The sequence below is a fragment of the Struthio camelus genome, chromosome 14 (assembly GCF_040807025.1).
Source record: "Struthio camelus isolate bStrCam1 chromosome 14, bStrCam1.hap1, whole genome shotgun sequence".
NCBI classification, from domain to species: Eukaryota; Metazoa; Chordata; class Aves; order Struthioniformes; family Struthionidae; genus Struthio; species Struthio camelus.
This window is the reverse complement of record NC_090955.1, coordinates 19739195-19764891: the sequence shown is the minus strand read 5'-3', so window position 1 is coordinate 19764891 and position 25697 is coordinate 19739195. Positions and strand designations below refer to the sequence as shown.

General features: G+C 39.5%; 2 protein-coding genes across 17 annotated transcripts in view; one reads left to right on the top strand and one right to left on the bottom strand.

Moving 5' to 3' along the window:
* Positions 1 to 25697, top strand: part of CFAP92 (cilia and flagella associated protein 92 (putative)) — a 178054-nt gene that overhangs the window by 38193 nt on the left and 114164 nt on the right. The window lies entirely within an intron of this gene.
* The window catches only part of EFCC1 (EF-hand and coiled-coil domain containing 1), a 62940-nt gene continuing 47837 nt past the window's right edge, over positions 10595 to 25697 (bottom strand). Inside the window, exons 6-8 of one of the 4 annotated variants that reach the window (XM_068907403.1) lie at positions 24874 to 25032; positions 20708 to 20777; positions 10595 to 19134 (exon numbers count right to left, since the gene is read on the bottom strand). In XM_068907403.1, coding sequence (XP_068763504.1) covers positions 19001 to 19134; positions 20708 to 20777; positions 24874 to 25032 — 363 coding nt within the window. In that variant the 3' untranslated portion in view covers positions 10595 to 19000. The other 3 variants (XM_068907404.1, XM_068907409.1, XM_068907406.1) reach the window with 3 other exon arrangements.

Genomic DNA, 25697 nt, shown 5'->3' with positions numbered 1-25697 from the left:
GCCTTGCGGATATTGGATATAACTAATAAACAGTGCAGATGTCACCTTATTTTTAGGCTTTTAGTTATTTCTAAGGAAGTTTGTAAACTGAAATTCAGTACCTGCCTTTTTGCTCAGAGTCAGCACATAAAGTGATGTCTTGAAGAGGTTGAAAACGTCTCTGACTCTGAACAAATGTTCCTGAGATTCATCTTTGACAGGTTTTAAAGGTCTCACTGGGGTGTTGGCATGATGTGAATTTTCATAAGGTCAGGGTTGTTAACAGCATTATTTTTCATTTACGTGAAAAAACCTGAAGGATGGAACGCTTTAAAAACAAGCATTGAATGAAAAGTCTGGGCTCTTCTTCATACAGTATAAAAATAGCATCAAGGGCATTGCACAACCACTGCAGGAAATCAGTGATTCTAAAGGGCTTCTTTAGAAATACAGCCTTTCCTTCTGGCTACTCCAGGTTTTCCTTTCAGTACTTTGCTGTTTTTAGAGATAGATGAGATAGATGTATGTTTTCCACCACTTAATTTTTCCCTTTCATCCTCCCCTCTGTTCAACCTATCGTTATTGAGACATATGCAGGATGCAAATTTATCTCACAGGCATTGTCCTGTTGGGGATGCATAGTTTTTATTGATTAATAACCTGCTTCAGCACTGCTTTTTCTAGAACAGGTAGTTTGTCTGCGTCTAGTTTCATTTTTTTAAGCATTCATTGTGTGTGTCTGTGCACGCGCATACAGGCACATGCATGCCTGTGAGTTGTCCAGAAAACTCAGCCAAAGTTTAGAGCCCTGTTAAAGTCTCTTGGTAGGAGTATATTCTAAGAGCATACCTAACTCATCCTCAGCAAAGGTGCACTCAACATACTGCTGTATGTGAACCCCAATATATCACAGCTTGAGATTTGTTATTTTGTATGTGATAGTTTGCCTTAAACTTCTGCTTGGCCAGGCTTTAAGCCAAAAAAGCCATCTGTTGTTATTTTCACATTACGAGTTCAGTGGGGAAAAGAAACATGCTATTGAATGAGCTCTCTCTAATATAACTTCAACAGTATAAACTATATTTGTGTTTGAGAACTTTTAAAAGAGAAGCCAAAGGTTGGCTCTTGCCTTTGAAATATTCCTATTTTTGAAAAATTTAGCTAACCCAAGCTGAGGTAGTTTACTGTGCAGAGTAAGGCAATGATAGGGACCAAAAGACATATCTGATAATACAAATCACAGGATCTGCTAGAATCTCTAAATGTTTTCTCTAAATTGATGTAGTGAAAGTTGGCATTTGCTGACAAAATCGCACAGCGGGACAACTTTGGAGAAGTTGTGGAAAGTTATCTTCAGAGTTGCTAACAATGATAATTATGGTTCCAAATCTTGGAATTACTTTAAAGACAGGAAATAAAGATGTTCTCTGTAATATTTTAAAGCCTGTATTCTGTTTCTCTCTTCATGTGGAATGGGTTTATTGGCTTAGCCAATACTAGCCCTTGAATGACCTGATAGCTGTAACACCATGAAGAACTGGTAAAACTAATAGAACATGTCCTGTCTGCTTCCTATAGGAAAATAAAATCAGATAATGAAGGATTACTGAGGTAGCCCATTACGTGAAGTCACCAGCATCAGCTACTGAGACAGTTAGCACAACTCTGTAAGCAGGCATGTATTTTGCACTGGGATTTTGAAACAGCATTAAATCTGTTGGCTTATGACATTTCACCCACCATACTGTCTCCGACTCCTGAAACAAGTGCATAGAATATGAGCAGGAATGAATAATATGATCTGTCTGGAAAGCAAACAAAATGAATTCTCCTGCACATCTTGACCTTGGCAATATCTCTGGCACCAAAAAAAACACAAGTGCGTTACCTACCTCCTCAGCAAAAAATGTGTGCCAAGGGCTCAATGGCTTGTACAGTTTTAAACCATTGATATTGATGTGGCAAGTCTCAAGCAAGTTTCTCTCAGCTCTTTAAATTCTTGACATACTACTGTTTTCAGGCTAGAGGTGATTAGTCTTTGTGCATCATGCTAACAGGTAGAATATGAATAGTTATCTACCACTCCTGTAAAGCTCTCTGTGATCTTTTTGCTAATTTTTAGTTCTGTGTTATGGTTTTCAACAAAACGGAGTTGTATGGGTCAAGAAATACAAACTCTTCCGCCCGCACCTTTTTTCCTCCAGTTTCAGAAGTGGTCAAAACCTATTACTATTCAAAACAGTTTCTTGGTCTTACATTCTCTATGTGACTGAGTTTATTTACTTTTAAATTTTACTTTTTGTTTGCAGTTATTTCAGATCTATGTTCCCAAACTTCACTTCCGTGAAACATGATTGCTACTTTCAAAGCCATTCTCAGTAAAATAGCAAAGGAGAGGGGAGTGTTTGCTCTCTTCTACTACTTTTGGACTTCTAGATTATCATTTGTAATATGCTTCAACAGAGAGATGCTTTTACACTGACATTAATGCACTGACATTCTCCTCCTCAACAAAATAATTCAAAAATTTTTTTTCAAAATGAACTACTTGTTTTCGTGCCACCATTTTTCATATCTAAAATGAGAAATTGCTAACAACAGTCCTAATTTTCAGGAACTGCTAAAAGGCCATGCTAGTTACTACATAATACTAATTGTGTTTCCTTTGGTTAGACAGATAAGCTAAAGATGTTAGCTCACTCTTTTTAATTCTGTGAAAAATTTCTTAGGTTGATTTTAAATTAGGGCTATGTGCTACTCTTTTTCTGTATGATAGCACAACAGGCAATGTACAGCTTTATTACATCTCATGTATTGAACTTTTATGTTTATTAAATGAGCTGATGGTGAATGTTCTTACAGAGAGATGGAAGTACAAAGGCTCCATTTAAATTACTGTGACTTGCAAAAGGAAAATACTAACAATAATAACCTTTTTTGAAGATCGCTTGTAGCATTTATTGTGTTTCTATACGTGTAGTGGGCTCTTGATAAGAAGAGAAATACCCAAATACTATATAAATAAATCACATTTCTATGTGACTAGCTATTTTCATGAACATTTACCCTGGCTTAACCCTTCTGCACACCCTGTAAGCCATAGGCAAGAGGAAACGTAAAACAAGGCAAATGTTCAGTAAGCAAAAGGCAAAAGTACTTAAAATCACCTTTCCGTTGTTTCAAATATTTTAAGTACCTGAAACAAGGAACACCAGAAAAATTGACTTGTATATGGGAGAGAAAAAAATCTTTTTACAGAAAGTGTTCCTGAGGTCTGCAATAATTTTTACAGATGTAAAGACCCTTTAAGCAGTCTATTTACAAAATATGATGGGCACTCCTGCACACTGTCTGGTAGATGTAAAGCTTTTCATTCCACTTTGATATATGTCTCTTTGGTATGTTGTTAATATGCTTGTTGTGAATAAAATATCCTTCAGAATTTAGGAAAGCCAGTAAATATCATTGCCAGGATCCTGTGAGTCAAACATGCTCACGTTTTTCTGAAGAGTTAATGTGGCTGGATTTCTAAAAGTAAATGTAATGCTAATGAAGGAGCTGGATACACAAAGTAGGTAAAACATAGGCCTCAGCAAAGGAGCTTTTTCCATTCTTCCCCTTCCCCAGCTCTGCCCAGAAAGATCCCAGAAAGATGAAAGGGTAGCGTGCTCTTCCTTACCACTGAGCACGCAGCCTAGTTACAGTGAACACAAGGAAAAAACAGTGACTGGTAGTGTTTTTTGTGGCAGGGGACAACTCATTTCAGATTAAGTCTTTTCTGTGCTAGCAGTTGGCTTTGTTATTTACGATCTTATTTTAAACCACTATAATTAAACCAATGCAAAAGACTGAATAGTTTTTCTTGTTCTAGAGACAAGAAGGGAAGATTGAGTGTAAATTGCTTATTTCAAATCTGTTTAAGATGCATCTAAATCAGCTCAAACAACTCTTATGCCGTATTCGAAATGCAGATCTGAACTGGTTTAACCCAGGAGATATGCATAAAATCAATGTAGTTGAAGTGGATACTCCATTGGTTAAGACTTTCATCTAAGATATGGGAGAACTGGGTTTAATTTCTTGTGTAGCAGGCAATTATTTACGCAAAGTGGAGCAGCTCCAGCAGGAGAGATTTAGTGAGAACCCAGCAGGTCAATAGTGCAGCAGTTAGAGAATTCATTATGCTATGGGAGACCAAAGTCCCTACTCAGTTATGTTCCATCTTCCACCTCCTGGGAGAGTACCGTATCCACTGGACTATTGGTTGTACTGCAGAGCTCTTGAAACTTTCTATGATGATACAAGTTGCTTCAATTTAAGTGCACTTTTTCTGACCAGAGTATCCCTCCAGAAAATTCCTGGTCTATTCTGCTTGCTAAGTTTATCCTTCCTCCATTTGCTTGAAGGGAATGATAATGTCATCCCCTCTTCACTCTGCCACCCTGAGGACTTCTGCTTAATGGGTTCTTGTCACACTGGGAAAGGAAGGGCTATTAATGTCCTGACCAAACTCATCAATGGTATCCTTTTTATTTTAGTATGCTATATAGTTTCCATAGTGTATGATATTCTCTATTTCTCCTCTCAAATTATTATGTAGCATTACTGTTAAAGAGCTACCTTTTTTACCTTAAAATGGGCAAATAGTCCTTACTGTTGTTCTTCCCCTATCTCTCAGAAATACTGAGAAGCTTAATTATTTATAAAACCTTTTAGATCCTTTTGTTGCTGGCCAAGGTGCTGTAAAATTGCTGAGTGCTTTTATTTTATGCTACTTGTCCCATTATGTTTCTCTTTTACTTACTTGCAATATATAAAGTTGTTTAAAGGTCACTCTGCTGGAATCGTTCTTTGCCGCAGCATGCAGTGCATCGATTTTCCACCTTTCTGAGACTCCCTACGCCTGCTGTGAGCTCTCCATTTCCATAGAGATGTGCTTAGCAATTGTTACCGTGTGCAGGACTAATTTCACATTCTAGGTAGGGCGCGTTCTAGTTTCCAGCCTCAATTTTTTAATAGTGTCAGGTCTGTTCAAAGAGCGCCATTATTTTCTGTTCTGTGGCCTAACAATGTTAGGATTGTTTTCTTTTCTGTTTTGTTGGAACTTTCTGAAAGGAAAATGGATTTTTTTCCTCTCTGTTGTTCAAGTCAGAGAATTTTTGAGTCGTAAACAAATGATGTTATTTTCACCCAAGCTGAGACAGCTTAGGGTGTCTTAATTTCCCTCTGCCCTTGACTGGCTGATGCCCTGAAAGCCCCTGCACCGTGCTCACGCACAGCCTCGCTGCTGTTCTGAAGTAGCTGGGACTATCCCCTGTGCCCTGAGGATGCCAGTGAGATGGAGTGAGTACTGACAGTCCTCGAGTTCTTTCCCGTTATTCCCCAAGGTATTCAGAAGGATAAGCAAGTTCAGCAACTCAGCTGCAAGAAGTCGTGGAAGTTTACGGTAGCACAGAAAACTCCCTGCAGGAGTGCCTGGGGATTTCCTCCCCAGTACTGTGCGCACCTGTAACGTGAGCAGGACAGCATGCCACCTGTACTCAGCACTGGCCAAGTCAGAAGTTTCAGTATGTGCATAGCAAAATATAGCCTAGTTCATCAGCGTAAAGAACAGCTCTTAATTTCAAGAAGCTTTTTTAGGCTACGAGCTGCATCAGTTCACTTGGTGCCTCTGACCAAGGCCCTTGGCATAACGGGGCTGACCTGATGGCAGCATGCTACTGATTTTGACTGTATGTGTTAGCAACACCAAGTAATCAAGAAAAGGTATGTGCTTGCTGTGCTTTATCTTGCATTGACTTTTCAAATGCAAACATCTTTGTTATGCTTCTGAAGTACTGCTTCTATGCATGGTATAAAAAGAAGTGCTCCCTTACTCTTGCATATCCATAATTTACTTCATCCGGAGAAATATGTAAATATGGACTGGTACACACAATTAAACATGGGGATTTCCCTTACAAGGAACCAGTTTCCCCCACAACTTATTGCAAAGATGGTGGGAGTTTTGTGAGTTGTTTTATGATAAATACTATATGCACTTTAGAGCACAAAGTTAAATGAAAAAGTTATTAAAAGCACCAGGCAGGGATAAAGCACTGGCACAGGTAAAAACCTTTGATCAGAGAATGTAGAAGCTGTTTACTGGGAAGTATTCCTTACTTGTCCTCTGCCAGGCAAAAAGCCATTATACTTACAACACAAAAACTAAACGAAGTAGTAAATACTGGAGGACCTGAGACTGGGAAAAGGTGGAGCTGAGTGAGCGGCTAAGAGCTGTAGGTATGACTGGATAGGAATTCATCATTACGTTATCACTGATGGTTAAACAGAACAAATATGAACATGCAATGTTCAAATTGTTTGAACGGCAACATTACTCTGTTTAATAGTACTGGGCATGTGTGTAAACACAGCCTATCCATTGCTAAGGACATTTTCTGTGGCGTTCTTGACTATTTATTACTATGAAAAATTAAATTTTAATCTAAAGAACTTGTCTATTAGGTTTCATTTTTCTTCTTGTAACTGTGCAAAATGCTTCCAAAGACCTTTTTAGGGGGTCTATTCAGCTCTCTTGCACTGTAATATGGCTAGTAAGGCCATGAAGTGACTTGTCAGCATTCTTGTGCCAACAGCAGATATAAGTTATATTGCAATTTTTGTGTGCTATTGGCTGGAAAAGGAGTGATAGTGAAAGAATAAAGGAAAATGTGACTTGCTTTTGCTATTTACTTGTGTGACAATTTATGAACCAGTCAAAGGCTAAATTACAATTCCACTGTCCTTGCAAGATCTCCAACTGTTTATTTTCAGCAGGAGTTAGGACCAGATCTCCATAATGTTATCGTTCAGCAGCAGATGCAGCTTTAAAACTGTTTACAGAGTTTATTCATCTGTGCAGACATGAAGTGAATCTGGAGTCTGTAACAAGGAATTTCCAAAGTTTTCATACAAATTGCTGGACTTGATTATTTATGTTTGTATTAGTAATAGTATATAGGTCTATATGCTGGATTTTTTGGAGGGTTTTTTTTTTTTTTTTTTTTGCTAATTCTGTTTCTGTTTAACAGGAAGTATCAAATATCTTATAAGATTTGGAATGGCTTGAGAAATCCTTACTACTTTTTAGTTTTAAGCTATCTTTTCCTCAAAAAAAAACAAAACAAAACCATATATAAGCAGAAGAAGCAGAAGTTGCTGTTTTCCTGCATGAAAAAAAGAATAAAGACCCCTAGATTTTGTATTGCCAAATCTTTAAATTTTAAAGGCTTCTAAGTTCTAAAACAGGTTAGGCTTCCCAATAACATTCTTTTTTTTCCCATCATAAAATGAGATTCAAGTGGAACAGTTTAAGTGAAAATGAGCAGATGTTTTGTCAAGGGTGGAATTTCTGGTAAGCCAGGGACACAGATTTCCCATTCTGGGATAGTCAATGGCTATTCCACTATTAATCTCTCTTTCCTGCAGTGTGTTTTCAGTAGTACTGCCCTTATTAGTGATGTAACTAAAGAAAAATACAAGTGGTAGACACATTCATCTCTCTACCTAAGAGATTCTCAGAATCACAGAATGGTTGGGGTTGGAAGGGACCTCTGGAGATCATCTCGTCCAGCACCGCTGCTCAAAGCAAGGTCAATTAGATAGAGCAGGTTGCTCAGGGCTGTGTCCAGGCGGGTTTTCAATATTTCCAAAGATGGAGACTCCACAGCCTCTCTGGGCAACCTACTGCAGTGTTCAACCACCTTCACAGTGAAAAACTTTTTTTCTTATGTTTAAGTGGAATTTCCTCTATTTCAGTGCACGCCCTTTGCCTCTTGTGCTGTCACTGGATAGTACTGGTAAGATTCTGGCTCCATCATCTTGACACCCTCCCAGCAGATATTTATACACATTTATAAGATCCCTCTTGAACCTTCTCTTCTCCCAGCTGGACAGTCCCAGCTCTCTCAGCCTGTCCTCCTATGTCAAATGCTCCAGTCCCTTAATCATCTTTGTGGCCCTTTGCTGGATCGCTCCGGCAGTACTGGTGAGCCCAGCACTCCAGGCATGGCCTCACCAGTGCTGAGCAGAGGGGAAGGATCACCTCCCTCGACCTGCTGGCAATGCTTCTCCTGAAACGGTCCAGCATGCCACTGGCCTTCATCTAGATTGAAAGAGATTGATTCAAGTCCTTCTTGATTCAAGCCATACATGAATTTCAGCTCCACCTTTCCCAGATGAGTAACCCGACTACTGGATTATTCAGATTATTGACTGTGTGAAGATGAGTGTCGTCTTGTTACAGTGTTGCAGTTTGTGTGTTACTATCCGGGCAAAAATGTGTATCTCTGCATTCATCCCCGTTCCACTCTAATGTCGAGTCAGTCTCTCAATGGCCTATTGAATATTTAATTATTTATAACTAAGTGGATTGTTCAAATATTTGATTCGTTAGCCCTAGACATCTTTATAGCACAAATGAGTGTGTTCTATACTTATATGGTTTATCAGTCAGTGATCCAACCATTATTTGCCTTTATATTTAATTATATTGAAGCATATTCCTCCTCATTTTCACAGCCTTTTTCCAAGTTCTAGTAACGTACCCTCCGAAGCATTTCTCAGAAAAGGAGCAAGCACATATTTATTCTAACCACCATAAAGTCAGCTTCATATTTTAGTCTTTTAAAATAATAGTGATAAAAAAATACAGTGCTGCATTTGTACATAGTATTGAAGTTGCTTAGGCTTTGCAAATTGTCCTTCAGCTTTGCTCAGTTCCACATCTGCTGACATCCTTGTCCATGCAGGAGATAAATAAGAATAAGGGCGTTTCTCTTTTTCCTTCCACATATTCTTGAAAGCTTTCTCTTGTACAATTCTTGTCAGCAGAATCTCCTTTTCTGTACCCTCAGCGTTGTCAAATATGTTCCATTTCAGACTCTCAGTCAGAAATGTTTTTCCCCTCTCTTCCTGTACTGTTTAATTACTGTCTCTGTCATGTTTTAACTCTTAAGGGTTTTGGGATGACTTGTATATACTTACAGTGGAAAAAAATAGTGTAAGTTGAGGACATTCTACTATGACTTACAACAGCTTCCTTTTATGAAATAGTGGTTATTGGGTATACAATTCTGCTTCTCCCTTAGAAAAAATACAGTTGACAGAAAGAACAAAAGCCAGTAGCTATACATATTCATTTTATTCTTGAGGATCTGAGGCTGTTGGAACTGAGGACTATGCTCTATATGTAAGCTAGAAATCCTATAGTATAAGTTCAAAGTGAAATTCTAGAGAGCTGTCATTTGTTGTTAAAATTATCACCATGCAAATAAAATTCTCAGATTCATCAATGTAATCTGAAAACTTTGTTTATCTTTCTTAATAGTTTCCTTTTCCAAAATCCATCTTGCTAAAGACAAACACTTCCTTCACAGATTTGAACATCCTGGTTCCATACTTTCAATAATTAGGTTAGAGTGTTCTCTAACAGTTGCTGTAAGAATTCACTTTCTTCCTCGAGCCTAGGTAACTCTTTGGTGCTCCTCAACAGAAAAGAACCTGGTATGTGAGTATTTCTTACATCCTGAAATATTTCCTTATTTCAGGATTTGAAATGCTTCCTGTCTCTTTTCTGTCTCTACTGAATATATTGTTGTTCAGTTCAGTGGCTCCTTAAATCTGATTTTATGACACAAATTCTCGGTTCTGTCAGTTTTATTTATACGTAGCTCCAGGCAGATACGTAAAAGCAGCTCCAGCTGTGTTTCTCCTCTGTGTCGCTTCTATCCAGTGTTGGTGATGTTCTCTAAAGCATTAGTTTGACCCAGGCTGTCACACAGCTTGAGTTACAAAATGGATGCACAGGCTCAGGCAGTCATTCTGTTCCCTCTCTGAAAGTCTAAAAGTGTAAAAGCTGAGTCTGAGCCAAGACCTCTTACGTGGTATATTTATTTCTGTCTGCTGGAGAAAGCTTGTGTTTTTGTTTGTGACATACAAAGTGTAATTACAGTAAATGCTAAGTTGGTTACCGCAGTCTTCATTCAGAAGGAGTATGCTTTAATGATGGAGTTGGTGGTACAATGTTTTCTCTGCACAGTTATGTAAAAGTGACCTAGATATGGTTTCCACAGGAGTAAGATGTGCTACCGGCTATTGATGCAGGGCTCAGAGAAGGCTCCAGAAGGCTATTTAAAATGCAAGCACATTTGAGAGTGACTTTCACATGACTCTCAAAACCTAGTGACGTTTTGGGGGAGCCTGTCAGTCCTTTGGCAGATGAGCCAGTGGTGTTTTTTAGCCCAGGGCATGGCAGATGTTTATTCTTAAACAACTAGCAGCTGTTCTGGATTCCCCTGGCATCCCTAGAGCGGCTCTCTGACGGTTAGGGCTGCGGAGCACTGGGAAGAGAGAAGGCAGTACTGCTGCGTGTGCTGGACTTGTACTGCGCATATACAGTGAATTGTTTTTCCCAGATTAGTTAAGAAACAAAAAAACCTCCCGTGGGTGTTATGTTCTCTTTTTAAAAGTAGCATTTTTTCAGTATATGGTATGTTTAGGTCAAGTCTTCTCACCTTCCATATATTTTCTTCTCTTTTTTGCCCACTTTCAGAGATAGAAAATGCTTAAAAGCTTCACAGTATGCTGGACTTTTATTTTATCAGAGTCCTTTTTTTTCCACTTGTAGTTATAAACAAAATCTACAAGAAATAATTGGAAAAAGCAGAACTATAAAACAGTGAAACTGTCCTCAAGTACAGAAAATATCCCTAACTGTAATAGGACAAACATTGAGGTCAGATGACCGTTTTGCTTTGCAGCAAGGACGTGGGTGAAACCACTTCAGTGCTGATAATTTTTCAATGTCTTCCCACAGTTCTTGTTTACTCCTTGACAAAGATAAATTATCTCGTAGTTCTTCAAAGCAGAATCATAAAATAGTCCTTCATAATGTACTTTGTGTTGCAGTCTCAGACGTACTGTTCGTACAATTGAGGAACACCACAGAGGACTCAAAGTGACAGAGTAGCCGCTCACCTCTAGGTCAAGCTGCCCAGCATGCTGAGATCTTGCTGCTGACCACCTGAAATAAGTCTGTAGGGAAGATAAGCCCCCAGCAGAAGCAGTGCTTGTGGGCTTTATCTGGATTAGAATGTAAATGTGTGCTATTATGTGGTGTGCAAAGCCTGACATATACCGAGCTCACTGAGTAAGGTGTGATGTTCTCTAAAATACCATGACCAGCTTTAAATTAGTTTGCACAGACTGTCGTTTGGTAGGACCAGCCTTGTCCTGCTTTCTACCTAGTTATATACCCTGAGCTGCTTCCCTCTGTCGTTTCCCCACAAATCTCTCTGCTTCTGTAGTTCCCACAGAGCTAGGCTTGTGTAGCCCCTTCCTCCATAGACACAGAGTCAGCACCTTATTGCAACAGGCAAGGGCACGGTATTGTGGTGGGAGGCTGTGTTTGCAAAAAGCCAGGTAATTCAGCAAGTGGTAGTGGATGGAAAGAACATCATGGATTTCCATTTCATGGCATCCGTACAACTCGGTCAGTGTAATCCAGAAAAGCCAGCACAGGAATAGCTCACCAACAAGGTACCGTGCGTAGCTGTAGGAGGGCCCTGTGGATGCCAAGGTGTCTACACTAGCTTTATGTTGATGGCCTTAGGAAAACCAAAGGTTTACTTTGTCTAAGGCTACTTGGCTAACACAAACCAGGCTTTTGTCAGCTAACAGGCACTTTGTATGTGGAAGCAGTTAAACTGTAACAACATTTTGTGGTAAGGTCTAGAACTAAGTGAGGGCTATTTCCTTTGTAAATTTGAAGGGTAAAGGTACAGAGTCTGCATTCTCTGAAGCATGAATTAATATCATGCTGAGTTAAATTCTTTTCTTTTCTTGGGGCTTTTATTTTTTTTTTTTACTTAAAACTAAACAGCTATGTGTATTCTGCGCTCAAAGTTTTTACAAACATGTAGAAATTTAAACAGACCTTTGTCTACTTATTCTGACAATCTGCTATCCTTCTGTGAGTTTCTTTAGACAAAAAAATAGCTGTATTAGCAGGAGGCAAACTTGTCATGAGATGAAGTTGATGTCTAGCTGGCTAGTTATTATAAAACACCAGCTAGGATTTCTGGAATTTCCTCTGAGCCTTTTTATTCCTTCCTTTTGTTCTACTGTTTATATAGTCTGGAAATTGATAGGGTGTTAAGTCTAGGAGCAGAAAAGTCTTTGGCCAGAGAGCCTGGATTGCTTATAGTTCTGAAAAATATATACATTTTAGGAAATAATAGCTGTCATTTAAGGAGTCTCAATTTAGGCAGCTTCATTCTAAAGCAGACATCCCTCCAAAGTGGAAAAAGCAAATGAGCTGCATAAAACAAAGGGAAAGATTTAGCCTTCATGCTAAGGGGAAGCTCTTTGAAGAATCTGAAAAAGTCAAGGGGGCAAAATCAACTTCAGCTGTTTTAGCATGCTCAGGCAGTGCCAAACAAGTGCCGCTCTAAATCTCTCCTGGATTTCCACAGCCGTCAAGCAGCCTGGCCTAGAGCAGCGGGTTTCTTCACATGGGCTGCCAGTGCACATGATGCTGAGCATATGTGCACAGCAGAGGAGGGCAACACTGGTGCTATCAGCTCTAGCCTTGAGGTCAAGATGAGTGCTGATGCCGCCTTCCTCTTTTCAAGGAGGAGGCTGGGCTCAAAAAGGGCTGATAAAGTCCCCAAACAATACATGCTCACTTGGCCCAGTTGCCTGCAGAGGCTGCAGTTGAGAACCGAAAGGGCCACCAGACTGCTGTCACAGCTACTACCATGGCAAATGGGTGTGGGTGTTTCTGCTGGTGTATTACAAAAGAGCCAGAGAAGTAGGACAGAAACCTGATAGGAATGTAATTCAGGAAATAAGGATGACGTTAAATTTAACTTCACACTAAGAAATGCACTCTATTGCTTTTGTATTATGTAGAATTATATGTAAAATTATTAAGCAAATAAGCTAATGAAATATCAAAGGTTGTAGGGTCTTTGAACTCCATGAAATTATGAATTTAAAAGAAACCCTTTGGCCAGTAAAGCAACGTTCCACACATGCTGTGAACGTCTGTGGTCCTTCTCTCTTACCTAGGAATTGTGTTTCATGCACCACTATTTGAAAGTGTTCCTTCCTTTTTAACAGTAAAATGAAGACAAAGAATGAAATCTAAATAGTTTTGACTTTCATCACTAAAATGTACCATGTAATAGATTAATGGACTGTATCATGCCGGGGGGGAGACTGATTTCAGCAAACTTAAACATACCAATGCCAAGAAGTGCCATGCCAATTCCAGAAGTGTGTATGAATGCCCTCGACCTTTTGAAGTACCTCTGGCTGGGGACTGCCACACTGATTCAGTGTGAAAGTTTTGTTAATCAGTGTAACATCTGTGACGAGTGACCACTACCAGATACTTCAGAGAGGGGTGCAAAAAAACTACGTTGGACAATTATTTATCAGGTGGACTTTAATTTACTAATAGTTTATACCTCATGTTATGTAAAAATAATGGAAGGAGGAAACTATCTGAAAAATATAACATGTTCTAGAAGAGGATAGACCCTTAAATTATCTCAGCTAGAAATAAGCCAAGCCAAAAGTGAGAAAGGCTTTGGGAGAAGAAAGAGTTTGAAAATGAAGTTGAATCAGAGAGCCTGGTTTGTGAGAACACCGTGGAGGTCAGTGGAAGAAGTGTTCCAGTTTCCTTACCAGGGCTAACTTTCATTTTTAATGTAAATTATACTGTCAATGTGTGATGGTAGCTGCTAAGAAAGACAGTTTGATCACAATTTGTGGACACCTAATGTTGAGCTCTGAAGAGCAAACACATTATAGGGAAGGGGCTTTTGTCTCCATAGTAACTTTTATTTTCCTGACACAAAATACTGGAAAAGAAATGAAATGTGAATTACTTTCTGCCATTACTTACAACATCTGTATTCAAAGTTGTATCACAGTGTGTCAAGACTGAGTCCCATTGCACTCAGTTCTCTAATCATGCACTGTCAAAACACGTCTGCTTCAAGTAGCCACAATTAAATGTGTGAAGAGCTACACGTTCAACAAAAATAAAAGCACATTATACTAAAGGTACAGTGATTAGTACAATTAGTTACCAGTCACAGTGAACTGTTCGCCTAATCTAGCTTTTGGTTATAGTTGTTATAGATACTGTTCCAGAAAAGGACAATTGATAGGAAAAAATAGAGAGGAGGGTTTTCTCTTTGACTTGCAACTACGGTAGCCTCAGACTCCCATCTACAGTAATCTGCCAAGGTGACAGGCAGGAGAGAAGTACAGAAGGTAAAGGAAATTACACTGACCTACAGGCGAAACGTTGTAACAAGCAAAACTAGGAGAAGAGTAGCAGATTTCCTTGGGTATAGGAATGCAGTGACTAAAAAATTACCTTAGATTGACTGATAAGCATTTTAAAGTGGAAATTTTTAGTGAGAATATGAGAACAAAAAGGGAATATCGTCACTGACTTCACAGGAAATAAATATGGACATCCTATGTAAATCTCTTTCATTTTACTACGCGTCTTTAAAAGCTGTTTTAAAAAATTTTAAGAAATACCCATTAACTAACATTTTAAGAGGAAGCCTGGGTAGGGACAGTGGGAGGCCATGAGGGGCATATTAAAATTGAATCAACATGTTTCTGTGGGAAATGCCTGAAAAAGCATTCTGAAAGATTCAGCCTTATAACTCCTGGCTGCCACATGGAAAGATCTGTTCTTGCATCATCATCTTTTCAACAGCACAAACTCCTAATGAAGAAAGTCTGTGAGAGCTAAACAGTTGGTTTTGGAAGATGTGAACATCAAAAGGGTACGTTCCTCGAGACTCACAAGAGCGAGCTTTAGAAGTGCTGAGAACGCTCCAGGCAGCTCCTTCACGGAAAGACCAGTTACCAATGTTAAAGTATAGAAAAGGTGATGAAGAATAACTTTTTTCTCTGGGGTGAATCGTGTTAGGGAGCCCTGAGCAGATACAGCTGGGAGCAAACAAACTTTGTCCTTTCTTTAAGAATGGAGCTAACCTCTGAAAAAACTATTTGTACCAGGATTAGGAATGAGCGTGCTGGGGAGGGGATAACATCTTAAGCATGGTATAAGGTCAGAGTTCAATCAGGGTGCCCCAGGACCAACATGAGTTGGTTGAGCCATTTTGTAGATGCTCATTGGCTTCTTAAATGAAAATTAAAGTAATACAGTTCCCTTCTACAGACGAGACCTAAGTAACTCATGCTAGTTGGAAACTGTCCAGCAGGGCTGGGACAGCAGAAAGTTTATAAGAAAATCCTCCTCAGGCAGCTATGCACATTGTGATAGCATGAACTATGGGTGGTTTATAGTTGTTGAAATTTGCTTTTATATTAAGGGGAATGCATTAGAATAAGTATCCATTAGAATGGATGTAATGCTGTGTAATGCTCTAATCTGGTCTCATCTGGTAACTTATCACACGTACTCTTCCAGACTGTGTTTGCTACTGTGCAAAGAAATGTTGGGAAGGCACACACTGATGGGGTTGCTCTAGTTAGAGAAAGCTCCAGATAGGCAATTGCACTTGTTGTGTTTGTTAACTTTTCACTCTCTTCATGATTTATTTTCCTTACTGAGAAATCAACGTGCAAGCAAATGGGCATTTATCACTGTTTGGTAAACATAGAAGAAAATAAAGTGTTTGAAGAGATTTGAGATACTGGATTTGTAGTTGTACTTTAAATGGAAGGCTTTAGAGTGTGCATTGCTATCTTTTCAGGGTTTGTTTGTCATACAGGGAAAGAATTTTTTAGAAGGTTGGTTTAAACTTGGTATATTTTCCCTGTAACATGAAGTACTAGTTTGTGCAAATCTAAGATCTTGAACGTGCTACGTGAGCAGTTGTGCAGCATATTACTGTGGGGACTGTGATAATTGTTCAAAGGAGGAGTTTGCTACGCAGTCAATGTGACTAATAACTTCTCCTACATTACTGTTTGAAACACTGGGAAGCTATCAATGACTCCTGATCAGATAGTATTTTTATTTGCTGTTTATCTGAGATACATTCCCATGCTCAGAAAAGTAAGACATTTTAACAAAAAGGTAGCTGAAATCTGCTATAATCACTTGACTCGGGAGCTACGCCATTAAGAAAACCAAAACTTACGGTTGGAGACTTTGAAACACCAGCTTTACTTTCCAGGGCTTCTGTGCAGTCTCTTTTGAACGTGTTCCAAATTGTAAATTGTACTATTGAAGCCTACTTCTTCTGAGGCAGAACTGGAAATTTCTCATTTACGTTGATTTAAAATCACATATTTATATAGGTTCATGTGAAATATTTGTCAGCCTCAGCAACACTGTTCTCAGACCCAGTATAAAAAACGGTAAAAGTATTTAAGAAAAGAATCAATTTTAAGGTCACAAAGAAACTATTTTGAAGTAAAATACTTCACTCTGCCACAGATTTCCAGTAAGGATTTGACTGATGGTTGTTTCTTAATCAGTCCTGAAGAGCAGAGTTTCTTATGAAAATACAGCAGGTCTGACTTCCTTCATAATCCATTACCCCTGGACATACTGATATATCAAAATCATTCTGATTTTTAGCCATTTCTTAGAGAAATAGAAAATGTTACAGTACTTGAACTTAATTTAACAAGATACAGTTTTGGTCCTTCCTAGATCAGTTAACTGCTTTTTATTTATTCACAAAACCTTCCTTTAATCTCAGCTGTTTGCTTCTTCCTTAACACCAGAAATAACCAGTGTTTCCAATGACATTTTTCAGCTTCCAACTACAGCTGCACTGCTGCTTGGATAAGCTGTGCAGTACTCGGACTGTATTGCTCGTCCCCCGTTTTGTCATTAGCACATCAGTCTACTTAATAGTCTAGATTTCTAGAAATATATTAGAAAGTGAAATAGAAACTCAGTGGTGAAAAAAGATTCCCAAAGTATGCAATTAGCAATACTAAGGTATACATAAGTGTATAAATTCTACAAATACATGTATATATGGAGAGAGAGTATACAACAAGCAGTATTAATTCATATCATGAAAGAATACTGTAGTGCTTGAGAGAATTCGTAATCAGGTATGTATTTGCATTGTAATCCTATTCCTGAAGTGTCTTTTCTGTCAAGTATACGCACAGATCATGCATATTTAATGCTTTACTGGCATTTTCTCTCTTTATACATATACAGTATTCCTAGGAAAGTCCAAGAGAACTATACCGAACATGAGCTAATAATTGTTCTTGCTTTTGTAGAAAATGAACCCAAACGGGGAGTTAACTCCTGCCCATTTTAGGTAATTTTTACTTGTTGCGCATTTAGTATGTATTGTTCTTAGTATACTGCTTAGTATACTAAGTATTAGTGTATTGTATTTAATATTACAGTTAGTGCTATATGTAGTATTAGCATACAGGTCTCTTAGAGCGAATATTGCACTATGTCTATCTGCCCTGTCTAAATTATTTTGATGAAAAATCTACTGTGAAAAAATATATCTATATTGAATATATATCTTTTTATAAACTTCCTCTGTTAAACCAGAAAAAATCCCAGGTAACACCATTGAACAAACAATGTTTGACCCATTGTTTGCCAAACACCTTTTTCTCTAAAATGAAATGAAAGTGTCTACTGCATGTTTTTGCTACCAGCATGTTTCAAAACGTTAAGTAACGTAGTGCAGTTTTGGATGGGAGACCTATGTGAGCTATACAGTGAATTATGAATAAAAAGGAATAGAAATCTCCTCAATCCCCAAATTGCATTGTGATACAAACTTTTTTTTCCCGTATGAAATCCACTTTCATGGAAAAAATTAGTATGTACACAATTCTGAATTTAATGGTCTTATTCCATTGCTGGCATTATCTCAGGCAAATTGTTTCATATTTTTAGAACTACTACAGTACATCTTTTTAGTAACATAAATTCAATTGGGTGTTTTAAGAACTCTGCTTCTTTAGTTTCTGTGTTCGACAGTGGAATGAAACAGCAAAGGCAACTTGGCAGCAACCTGTTTTTTTTACTTTTGCCCCCAGGGAATTACTTTATTGCTGATTAAAATGTTATGTGGTGCCATGATTAGGCCCAGCGTTTTACTTCCATTCGTCTGCAGGTGGGACCTATGTCTGTGTCGCTGCAGTTGCACTGAGGGAAATTAAACGGAGAACGAAGTCGTGTACTCCACGTGTCATTTGCTAATGCAATGATGGCAGCTGTCGCAAAGTGAATTTTTCAGTCTTTCCTTTCCCTGAGAGCCTGGAAACAAGATTGCTTTGTGCATTTTTCAAGCAGTTAAATGTAACTTTTAGTATAAAATCTAAGACTATCATCAGTGAGGACAGTTGCAGATTTCTAAGGTGTTTCTGCAATTACAAATATAAAATTCAGCAGAACAGTAACATAAATCTAACTTTAGAGTTAAATAGGGTCAATAATTGTATTCACATATATAGAAACATACAAACATACGTTTTATACATGAGTATTTAACTTGCACTACTGGCCTATATTCATATGTGTATATTTATAATATAGTAGTTTTGCCCCTTGTACGTTTAGAACACAGCTTACTTGCCGGTGACTAGAAAGGCTGTCTTTTGCTTTTGGATAAAATGATTCTGTTATCACAAAATTGGAATACCTCTGTGTATTTGCAAGTGTAACGGGAATACGTGTTTGTTTAGCCAGTGCAGTTACAGGGCCATAACTGGTTAGGCTCCTGTCGGAGACGGCCACTGTTAAGTAGTCCTCACGTCCTGTGAACGCTCATTCAAATAAGGAATGACTTTGAAGTTAGCTGAGGAATTAGCGCTCTTCCCAGAAGCAGCATACCTTTGATTTCGTGGCTTAATTATTCTGCTACTCTTCTCCATTATTGAGCTCCTTTGAATTGGACAAATCTTATTCATTCGTCTGTTGTTTGAATGAGCAGCGGCTGCTGTTTGGCGGGCTCTGAGGAGCTGTCGTCGGCACTGTTGCTCAGCACGAGATGACCAGCGGGTTAGACAAGGACTGGTGATTCTGCGCCTGCTCCAGAGGTTGACTTTGTAAGAGTTCACAGGCAGTCAACTCATGGTAAAGAGTATCTAGGACTTCAAATAGGTGGGCTTTTCCTTTTAAAAGAAAATTGCAAATGTTAGCATATCAGCAAAGCAAGAAAATTGCAGTTTAACAATCATAACAAAAGCTCTCTTCTACCAGGTGCTATTTCAGTAACTGACATAAAATTCATAAATTTTGAGAACAAATAATCAATTCTGTCCCTCTGAAAACACATGAGAGTGGAGCTGGGTTCAAGGACTGTTTTCTCTGCTGTTTCTCTAGCTTCGTCCTCTGCCCATGAAGTCCTCACATGCTTGTGTGAACAAAAGCTGTTTCGTACCACCATAAAAAGTTGCTAAATCCAATCATCCACTTACTGTTCTCAGACAGGAAAAAATGTTTGATTACAAAGATTTAGGAAAGCTGCTTAAGTCACATCAAGTGCAGAGCCAGAACATGGAAGAAGAGAAGACGAGCAGTTTATGGCAGTGGTGGTGCAGAATGGACAGAGAGTGTCACGAGGTTACTTCACTGTTAAACCTGTTGGTTCAGTTATGCGTTTAGGAAGCTGTGCTGTGCTACGGTTTCAGCAGGAGGTACTTTGCTTCAGCAGCGTTACTTTGAGTCAGTGTTCCTGCGTAGGCTAAGCAGTAGTACCTTCTGGACACTTGTGTGCTGTGGATACTAATAGTCACTGCTTCGCTTGTGTTCACCAGATCTATACCTCGGATATGGTTTCCCTCTCTGTTGGTGTCCTGGAGCCAGCACAGGCTGCAGCTTCCCCTGAACAGCACAGCTTAGGTCTGGACTGCCTGCACTCTGAATTGCTGCACGCTAGCAACAATGAGACTTTGAAAGAGCAAAACCCAGAAGGATTTTTGTTATTCCCCCTGAAACAGTTATTAATTTTCTCTAAAACCAAACCCTCAGGCCGCATCTAGCCTTTTATTATCTTGTTTTTGACTACTGTGCCTATTAAAAGCACCTACAAACTGCGTTCTTAGGCTTGGTACAGCATGTTCATTTCTTCAGCATAACTACAAATGCTCTGCTAATAGGAACAAAGTAATCAAATCTAAACCTCCAGGCTTTGGTCCCTGTGTGGTTCCTACAAAGGAAACAGACCGTTGTCTCGGGAGCAGATTTTACAAGTTTGATTTTTCATAAGAGGAACATGAAAGGTTATTACTAGAAGAGTGCAGGTGTGATCCAGTTTCTTCACAGAAATATGCTGTTTTTCTTCATATACCTTGGTTGTGTTGCAGGAGAGGAATAAAACATGCACTGGAATAGCAAGTGCTAATAAACAGATGCCTTACATACTCAGGGTTATGTTTTCCTCTTTTTTATATTGATGAAATCCTACAGACGTTAGTGGGATACTAATGCTTCCCCTAAGGCCAAGTTCTAATTTAAATTTAGCTAAAAAAATACTGGATATTTTCCTGTTTCTGAAGTGTCGCAGACTAGAAATCATCAAATTATAAAGGTAATCTTCTGGCATGGTACTTCTTTCCCTCACCCTGTCCACCAGGAGTTGAAATATATATATTTTTTTCCTACTCCGTTGTTCATCATCTACTGTTTTTCGCAAAAGGACGCTTTTCCTACTCCTTGGTCTTTACACATGATTTACTCTCTTACCATTTTGGGGGTCACGGCAGGATTCCAAAGTGCTCAGCAAGATTTTCCCCAAGGCTCGCTTAGATATGTTCTTTAAAAAACAAGATAATATTATGGCACAATTATGTCCTTCACCAGCTTAAATACATGCAATGAAATCTATGCAATGTATTTGCATTGGAAAATTAAAACAAAAGAAATGGAGTCCTGGTAACATGAGACCTGATACTAGCTTTATTTTCAGGTATTTTATCATAGATACTAGCCAACTGAGAGCAGTTTGTGGAGGGTCCAATTTCCTTAACACGGCTCTAGAAAGAGAAACTGCAGTTATTCATTCCAAAATACAGAGCTTTCCAGAGCTTGTGCCAACACAAATCTAGATGGTAAGGAATGCACACAGGGCACGCACTATAAAAGTGTGTTCAGGCCTGCTAAACCTATGTAGGAAAGTTTTCTGATGTTATATCAGAAAAAGGCTTCCCAAACCCACCTGTTTTAAGACTCTTTTGCAAGCATTTTAGGTATGCAGAAATCAGAAGAGGTTGTTGTACGTATCATATGGCAGGCCCGCTATGAGTTATATATTGCGATATATTACATGTTAGCCTAAGTGAGAGGACTGCACGAACTACTTAGGATTTGCATGGCCTTTTTTAGTAGTAGTTTTATTTTGGAAGTCTTTTGGGATGTTACATAATGTGTCTGGAAAACAAACTCTCTTAATTAGTTATCTAGACAGTAATGCATGCTTTCTGGGAGATGATCTTGCAATCAGTTTAATTGGGACTTACAGCCCCCACATCTGCAGGGACAGGCTGTTCTTGTTAAAACTTCAATAAGTGAAAATAGATGGAGGCTATTCTGGAAGAAAGACTAAGTACACTGCCAGCAACTCAGGCGATCCTGCCTTTGCTTACTGATGCTAGTCATTTGTCTTCTGCATGTCTGCCCCAGTGGGGAGCAGGGCATAGTGGAAAGAAGCTTTTGGTAGGGTGGGATTACATGTGGCCTTTGTAACCTGTTGGGAAGTTCTAGTACTCCTGGCAGAGTGCACGTTTTTCTTTGGACAGTCATTGCTTTGTGGAAGATACTGGTGCAAGTAGGATGCTGGGGGCATTTACAACTGGAAGAGGAATATGCTGGGGAAGTGACACTTAAAACTACAGTTACTGATGAATAAGCTTTCTCTGTCTGCAGTAAATACCATTAGAGATTTAGGAGATCCTTGTTTAAACTCTACTGGGAATGCTGTAAATTGCTAAATTGCAAGGACAGTGGTGTTCCCTGTACCGGTACTATGGAAATGTGGCATGTTTTCAGCAATGATTAGCATTAAGCACTGTTACCACTCAGATGTGGCACACTGTATGATGGATTGTCTCCTAAGCAGGAATAATTTTCAGTAATATGACTGACCAGTGAATGACATGTTGAAGTCCTGATACAAAAGGTTATTATACTTGTTGCCGGTCACAGTCTTTACTAGTTTAGTTCTTTACTGGATAGTCATTGATGCATGCAACAAGCAGTGCCAGACTTGGGATATGAAAGTATAATTTTTGTGTCAAATGCTAAAATAAGTTACTATATTATGAGATATTGCACTTGTTCACTAGAGACAGCAGTGGAACAGGAGCGTACTTCACACGCAGTAAAGTCATCATCTGAAGAGGTGTTCTCATCTGACACAGACTAGGCAACAGCTTTGCTGAAAACCGAGGAGCACCCTGAGTCGTTACTGAAGAAATTTAACTCCCAACATACTCTGATTTCTACAGATTATCTTATGCACCTCTCTTCTGGCCATCCCTCACCATTATCAATCCCCAGACAGAAAATTTAAACATATTTTCTAAAGGACTGAGCTGCCATACTGGCTATATACTTCTGGGATATTATTGCATCAGCCATTATGTGTTTGGGTTATTAATTCAGTAAAAAACTTCTCTCGGAAAAATATCTTATTGGTATATAGGAAGTGTTTTTATCCCTTTAACATGGACTCAGTGCTGCTGTAGGATGCAGTTAAACAAAGGCTCTCCAATTTTTTTTTTTTTTTTTTTTTGCTCCACCCTTCCTTCTGCTTGCACAGAGGGAAGCTGGATTCTTGTCCCTGCGCAGCACTGATTTCTGGCTCAGTCTGAATTTTGAACTCAGTAGGTACTGGGAGCTGTGCTTTGCAATGACAGGACACCTCTGATCAGCTGCTGATCAGTGCTTGCCGTTGCTGTACAAAAGGCAGAGCCTGAGGCTTGGCCTGCTATCCTGCTAGCTCCGTCATGCCTACCCTCCTGATACCGGTGGTGATGGGAGGTGCACTTTCTGGTTTACAAAAACTTGTGACTTGAAGACTGATACATAAAAATTTCTGAACGCTTAACCATGCTACTGAAATAAAAGATAAAAGTGTTAACTTTAACCTTTAGCCAAATTCCAGACTGTACTGCTATTTTCTGCCCAGCTAAATAGTTCACGTGAACATTTTGACTTCCTCCACTATATTACCATACAACGTACTGGAGAGTATTGCGTTGTTGCTGCATTTCACCCCAAGTCTGACTGCATAGCACATGTTGGTCATGTAATTTCAGCAGAAGATTCTCGTTACAGGAATCTGAGTCTGAGGGTGAAGTGCACTGGCATAAGAAGAACGACAGAGATATTAAAGGAGGACTATGTGCTTTCATTTCTTTCCTCAAAATAGGAATGTATGTGAGGATTACCACATACCTCACTGGGAGCTGTGTGAGGCAAAGAATCTTTAAAATGAGAGTTGTAGTATAAAAGGAAGATTTTTCAGGCTGGTTTCTGCTTAAGAAAAGACAGTTAGACTGGCACTGACATTATCAAGTTACTTCCTAGAAAGACGTGGTGGAAAACAGTCTTGGATCACCTGACACATAAAACCTCCAGATAGGGAGAGAAGTGGGAATAATGTAGAGGCTTTTATTACTGAGGGCCTGGCATTGTACTGAAAGAGGCTAGGCTGTTACCAGAAGACTGAAGGCAAGGCCTGAGGGTCAAAACCACATGGAAAGCGGAAGTGCTCCAAGCTTTCACCAGAAAACTCACAGCTCATCTCCTACCCGCTGTTGCTTTTGCCTTCCCATGTCAATTGTATCTAGAAAGGGACAAACATATGAGATAGAACCAGCTACTGCATTAAACAGGAGTAAAGCTGGCTTTTGCCTCTCGCTGTGCATGCAAGTGATAGCAGCCCATCAAATAATCCAGAGCCCAAACCCTGAGGTCAGCTGTCCCTGCAAGCAGAGCTGCCTCAGCCTGAGAGTGCCAGCCTTGACCCTAGTACCAGCCGTGTGGGGCAGCACTCCTTCCCCGGGGCAGCAGCAGAGCCCCAGCTCTGGGCTACAACTACAACAGTGAGGAGAGATGTTAGTGTGGCCGTTAACGTCCTGCCTTGCCGTGGTGCTGGGCCACTGGCATTCCCAAAGCAGCCTTGCGGGAGGCTTCTCTCCAGGAGAAGCCAGGTCACTGAACTGGACAGTCAAGCGGTGCCACGGCAGGGAAGCAGCAAATGGAGAGTAATTGAGTAGTGGACCTGTCCACACCTTACCCCATGCAGCAGTCAGCACCTACTGTGTGTCTCCTAAATTAGAAGCCCCAATTCCCAGTTGGGCCACTAGGAGCAAATATTTATTTTTTGGGAAGGCTTATGTATAGTGCTTTAGAATAAAGAGAGCCTTACTCCAAGCCTTCATGAAAACGAGATGTTATGGCCCTGCTATTCTTGGATTTGCCTGATGTGAGCATACAAACTGTGATGTGAAATGATATGCTCCCAAAGAACAGAGGCTACATAAACCGTGAAGACCTAGAACCAGTTCACAGTTTGATGAGATTTCTGTGGGATCAATAGGAAAAACAATGTGAAGTAGGCTTTCTAATGATTAACGTTTTTGTTTTTCTTGACTCCCAAATTTTTACTTAGAGGAGAGCTTGGAGATCTAGATCCAGGGAGTTATCTAGGCCTCTTTTGGAAAGTCATCTGGAGGGGTTTAGGAGTTTTCTGCAACCCCTGGGACAGTTCCAGGGGCAAACACTTGCAGAAATGTTTCCTAGTGTAAGGGACCTTGTACTGAATGAAAGTTATGAACATCCTTTTTAGTTTGGAAAGGACACCATCAAAAACAGTTCTAAGTCTCTGGACTGCTTTCTTGCCATACCAAGTCTTGAAGCTGTTGAAGAAGCTGTAAAACATCCATGAGCTTTTCTTCCACGAGTGACAGCCTAACTCTCTCAGTCTCCAACATCTGTAGCTCCATCTTCAACAATTCGGTCTCCTCCACCTTTTGCTGCAGTTCACCTAGCAATGGGCCTTTCATCTAGACAATGACACAGGAAATTAAAAGCACTGGAGCTTTTCGCTTTCTTGTCCAATAACTGCAAAGCTAAGTTTTCCCTGTTATCTGGTAAAAGTCAGTTCACACCAGATTATCTTGAAAGGAAGTACGTTTCTTTAACGTCTACATAAAGTGAAGAATCAATTGTTGCTAGGAAATGCTTGCTTTGCTCTCGTACATAATGGCAGGTCATTCAACACTGGATGCAAACAGATTATTGAGAAATTTTAACTGCTGGCATTCCGATTTCAGTTTTCCAATCTTTTGCAATCCTGTATTCCTCTAAAGTAAGAAAAGCATAACTGACTTGTATGCCCTCACCAATGTGATCTTATTTTTGCTTTGGAACTCCTATATGCAGATCATCCATATATCTGATGAAACAAGAAAATAAATTTACCAGTTAGTTTCTTCTACATATTTTGGGGAATAAAAAAAGAGCTTAAGGAAAGATTTTTGAGATCCTGGTTCTGCAAAACATTGGCGTGCTTGCTTGCTTGGTGAAGCTCTGGTTTGCAGCTAAGTGCGGAAAGGTCTTGATGCAATAAGACTTTCAAATAGTCTACAGAAATTCTAGCAGGAGTGGTGTTCTCTGACCTGGACCTTCCAAAGCTGAGCTGCAACCTGTCAGTTGTCTCAGACCTACC